Here is a 4,472-nt window from a genome sequence, read left to right as displayed (position 1 = left end):
AAACAATGTGAATGGTTAGTATTCAATTACATTGTTCAAAAGGCAAAACAAATCAGATTAACACCTCCCGAAATTACATGTTGTCATGAGTAAGAGCTTTTATAGTCTTCAGAAATAAATTTGCCATACTGTCCATTTCCCTAGAGTTTGAGATTTGCCAATTAAACAGTACCATATAATTAGAAAAAGTTAGGTTTTCTGAGCAAGTTTCTCCTAATAGTTTGCTGAATCTTTGGCAGGATTGGAGTAACTGGGTCCGGTTTGTGAGCGGCATTGTTCTGAAACAGTTTTTCGTCTCTACGACTTATGATTTTGTAATGGCCTATGCAAAACATTTAACTTTTTGTCACTAAGCCAATATATAACTACTTTGGCCTTATAGTTCGAGTGATCATTTTCTTAGAAGACTCATGTTATTTTGTCATGGTACCATCTTTTTTGTGAAGTGCACCAGTCCCTCCTGGTTACTGGTTGTTTTTGAAATTACAATGAATGGTATAAAACTTAAAGTGCTGACATACTTTGGAGACTTATGTTCAAAAATTTACATTGTAGAAAGGGATTCAAGGGATGCATAACTCCCTTAAGAAAGCATAATGATAGTTGTAATATTGGCATGATAGATGATAAATGATAGATGCTTTAAAAGTGTTTCAGGTAAAACTTGTAATTTTGCCTTATTCATTAGTTTATTTTTGTTTTCACTCAATCACCAGAAAACCTTTTATTCCTTCAACTAAATGGTCCTCCAAAGACCATAATCACCATAAGATGTCTTTTCTGCCACTAAAGTGATAGGATTTTCCTCCAATTACAGGTGGAGCTATCAATCCTATATTGGATAACTGTCTATGGACTGAAACATTCTGTTTGGCACGTCTGCATGTCACACTAATAAAAATATTTGTCACTCTTGTAGATTATAAATAATGCACAGATGAGGAACAGGATATGTGATTAATCACAACCAGTTTCCCTTGTAATTAAAATCCCATTCACCCCGCTTGAAATAATGATTATTATTTATTTAATAGAGTTAGAACATTTTGGACATCTTGAGAGTTATTGGATTAATAAAAGCTTTTTTCTGTCTCTGTAGAAGGCAGAATTGAATCAGTGTTGTTTTGCTTCACAAGACTTACTTTAAATTAGAACTGGCAGCAGAGATCTTAGCATTTCCCCCACTTAAATGCTATTCTCTTTGTAATGATCAGACCATTACATTAATTGCCTAATGTTTTTTTTTATATATATATATATATATATATGGAGAACCAGTAATGGTACAATTAAAAAAAATAACACATACATTTTACAGTATTGTGTTAAAATTTTAAGTTAAGAGTAAAATCAATGTTTTTAATGTATAAAGCTATTTTTAGATAAAAACCATACAGTATATAGGTAGCTTACAATAAGCAGATAAAATAGTTTTAGTATTCTTTTTTTTTTTTTCGGTTGCATGCTGCAGCACGAATGCTGCAGCAGAATGATTGTATGTGCTACTGAGAGCTAGTTGCCTGCAACCATTATTTTTCAAATGTCAAACATTTTTAGGAAATGTGTAATGATATATATTTTGTTCCAGAAAGAGGGAACTGTGTGTAAATCCAGTCAATCATAGATCAGCAAACCTGACAATGATTTTTTGTTATGGTTGATTATTTTTGCATACAATATAAAGACAAAGACCTAGAACAGTTATTCCTTGTATTTAGAACAATTCGATGTTTGCAAGATATAATTCACATACTACAAAAATGATTAAAAGTAATTAGAGATGCACTGATCTGATACCTGAATTGGATATTTGCTCTGATATGGACTAATTTGTGGGCTTGGATATCAGTGACTTGATATTGAATATCAGAGATCCAAGACAGTGCACTTTAGATGGAACTGTTGTTTATTTTGTAGCTGCTTATTTGTTAATAAATATTTTTTAGTACACTTATATTTGTGTTAATTTGTTACATTTAACAATATTTATGTCAAGGCTAAAGCCTTCGCTCACATGGCAAGATGTATGGTTAATTTATTGTTGAATCAGATTGCTTCACAGTTGAGTCGCATCGATATCTGCTGATTTGCTCAGCCAAGGCAACGGTATAGCATTGGATAATCTCGGTGATCTGTGAATCTCTTGAAAGAATGTAGCTAAACATTTCTAGATTTGTTGCTATGATTATTAAACTAATAGTGGAATGTGTTTTTCGAAATGTAGATAGGTAACACACAAAACCCTTTAAAATAACTCTTTATAAGTAAAAACCCTCTTTATTTCTCTTCTACCATCATGTCCATAATTTCCTGTGTACCACAGTTTACTCGTTGCAACTCTCACTCCTTTTCAAAGTATAAAGTAAAAGCAGAAAAGCTACAAGAATACCAAAAATCACTAACACTAGAATTATGCATGTGCAGAGGGGGAAATGAGCACGTCACAAAGAATGGCATGTGGAGCAAGCAATAAATAAGGTGATTCCCCCCCAGGAACTGGAAGCCAAAAGAAGATAATTCTGTATACTTTTAAACCTTTATAATAAATAGAAAAAAACTGTTTGTTGAAGAATAAACATTTTGATACAAATAATTGTGAATACATCAACTTATTGAAAAAGGCTTACAGAAACTAACATTTTATAAATATTTTGTTGCATTATGACATGTTTAGCACTCTGTATATGTCTTACCCCATGTATTTAAATGTTGTTACAAACCTGTTTTCAACTAAAACTATAGCCACCTATATGGAATAAAATGAAAAGATAAAGGTTTTCTTGCTGGAAAATGTTTCCCAACGTATTGTAACAAACCGAGGTGCATCTCGATAAATTATATAGCATTATATAGGCCTACTAATGATTGTAAATTTCAACAGTTCTATGGCTGCAAGACAACAGAGACATCTGTGGACTTGACTATGTCTACCAAACAGTATATAGATATCTCTAGATCTATAGTTTCATATAGATATATGAAACTAGTACTAAAAACCTGTGTCCCTCTGTAATATTTACTACATATGAACTTCACTTTTTTGACTGTATTACAGAGAAGGAATGTTATTTTTCGATTTGATTTCTGATTAATATAATTTTAGACTTGAATGCTTCCATCTAATACCAATTTATATTATATTATATTATATAGCAATAATATTATATAGCAATAATAACATGTTTTTTTTATTTGTTTTATTTGCTTTATTGCATTTTCCAAATTAAAATAAACGTCCAAAATAATGAGCTCACCTGATGATCACATACATGACGAGGCAGTTTCCCAGCAAGCCGACCACGAACACCACGGAGTACACAGCGGTGATGATGGGGATGATGGGGGACATGCTCTCCTGCTCCCAGCTCTCATCGCGGGTCACATTGCGGCTTTCTCCGGACATCCAACCCGAGGAATTCACTGGGCAGTCCTCCAGCAGCCCGGGCAGGCACTTATTGTCTTCTTTAAAAATTTCAACTGGAGTGTTTTCCATGTCCAGCTCTTGTTCTTAAGACAGGCAGCAGAAGAAAAAGGAAAAGAAAAGTGGCACCCAAAATTAAATAGGCGCAACAACACCAGAAATGCGCAAAAAGTGACCAAATCTCACACAAAACATTTTTTAAAGCAGATATTTGATCATGCCATTGCAAATCAGTAGATATATAGGCCAACACCGTTTGATCCAGAAGACACTTGTGGATTATGCAGGATTTAAATCCTAGCAGGAATTTAGTCGGTTGGGGAAAAGAAAAACGCACAACCCAGTCCCAATCTATTGTAATGTCATGCTCAAGGTTTACTCACCTTTACCACGCAGAATAAGCGAGACACTCTTTACTTTCAATGAAAGAAAAATATGATTCCTTCCAAACGCTTGAAGGTTTCCAGCTTATTAAAGTTTGGCGATGTCTCTGCGCGCTCAGAGAGCAGGAATAACGGTGTCGGCGGCGATGCGGGCACTCGCGCAGACGCGCAGTTGGAGAAGAGCGCGCGCGCGCAGCCGGAATAGACTTGACTGAAAACGTACACGTGCGCGCACACCACACACGCAAGATGACACACGTTTTACACAAAATATGAGATGACAGAGCGATGACAATAACCTGAAGGCAGGCGCAGAGCTCTCCGCAATATCTGTGTCATAACTGAGGCAAAACCGTTCGGCATCATTAAGCAGGACATCCCTACTTCTGAAAGAGACAAAAAATATTACTTTGGCAAAGAGGTTTAATAAAATGTCCTCTCATGATTTATGGAAAGTTCTTTAAACATATTCTCAGGAGCATCGTTGGGTCATGCAAGAGGCTGGTGATTTATCGGGAAAAAGATTAAAGTGTGAAAAGAGCAAGTGGTCAAATCCATAGCTGGTATATATAAAAACAAAAAGATTACATACCTTGATCCGACCTGCATGAAAAAAAAAACGAATTTATTTATTAAGATTATTTCAAAATAAGTTTAATCTTGGTCTA

General features: G+C 34.7%; 1 protein-coding gene across 2 annotated transcripts in view; it reads right to left on the bottom strand.

Moving 5' to 3' along the window:
- oprk1 (opioid receptor, kappa 1) overlaps nt 1-3,938 on the bottom strand; it is an 18,791-nt gene extending 14,853 nt beyond the window's left edge. Inside the window, exons 1-2 of one of the 2 annotated variants that reach the window (XM_015375672.1) lie at nt 3,805-3,938; nt 3,255-3,507 (exon numbers count right to left, since the gene is read on the bottom strand). In XM_015375672.1, coding sequence (XP_015231158.1) covers nt 3,255-3,493 — 239 coding nt within the window. In that variant the 5' untranslated portion in view covers nt 3,494-3,507; nt 3,805-3,938. The remainder of the gene's footprint in view (nt 1-3,254; nt 3,508-3,804) is intronic. The other variant, XM_015375673.1, reaches the window with a different exon arrangement.
- Between the last annotated feature and the right edge of the window lie 534 nt (nt 3,939-4,472).

This window comes from Cyprinodon variegatus, unplaced genomic scaffold (genome assembly GCF_000732505.1).
Source record: "Cyprinodon variegatus isolate N-32 unplaced genomic scaffold, C_variegatus-1.0 Scaffold123, whole genome shotgun sequence".
Lineage (NCBI taxonomy): Eukaryota > Metazoa > Chordata > Actinopteri > Cyprinodontiformes > Cyprinodontidae > Cyprinodon > Cyprinodon variegatus.
Note: the sequence above shows the minus strand (reverse complement) of the source record. Positions and strands in the feature narration are given on the sequence as shown.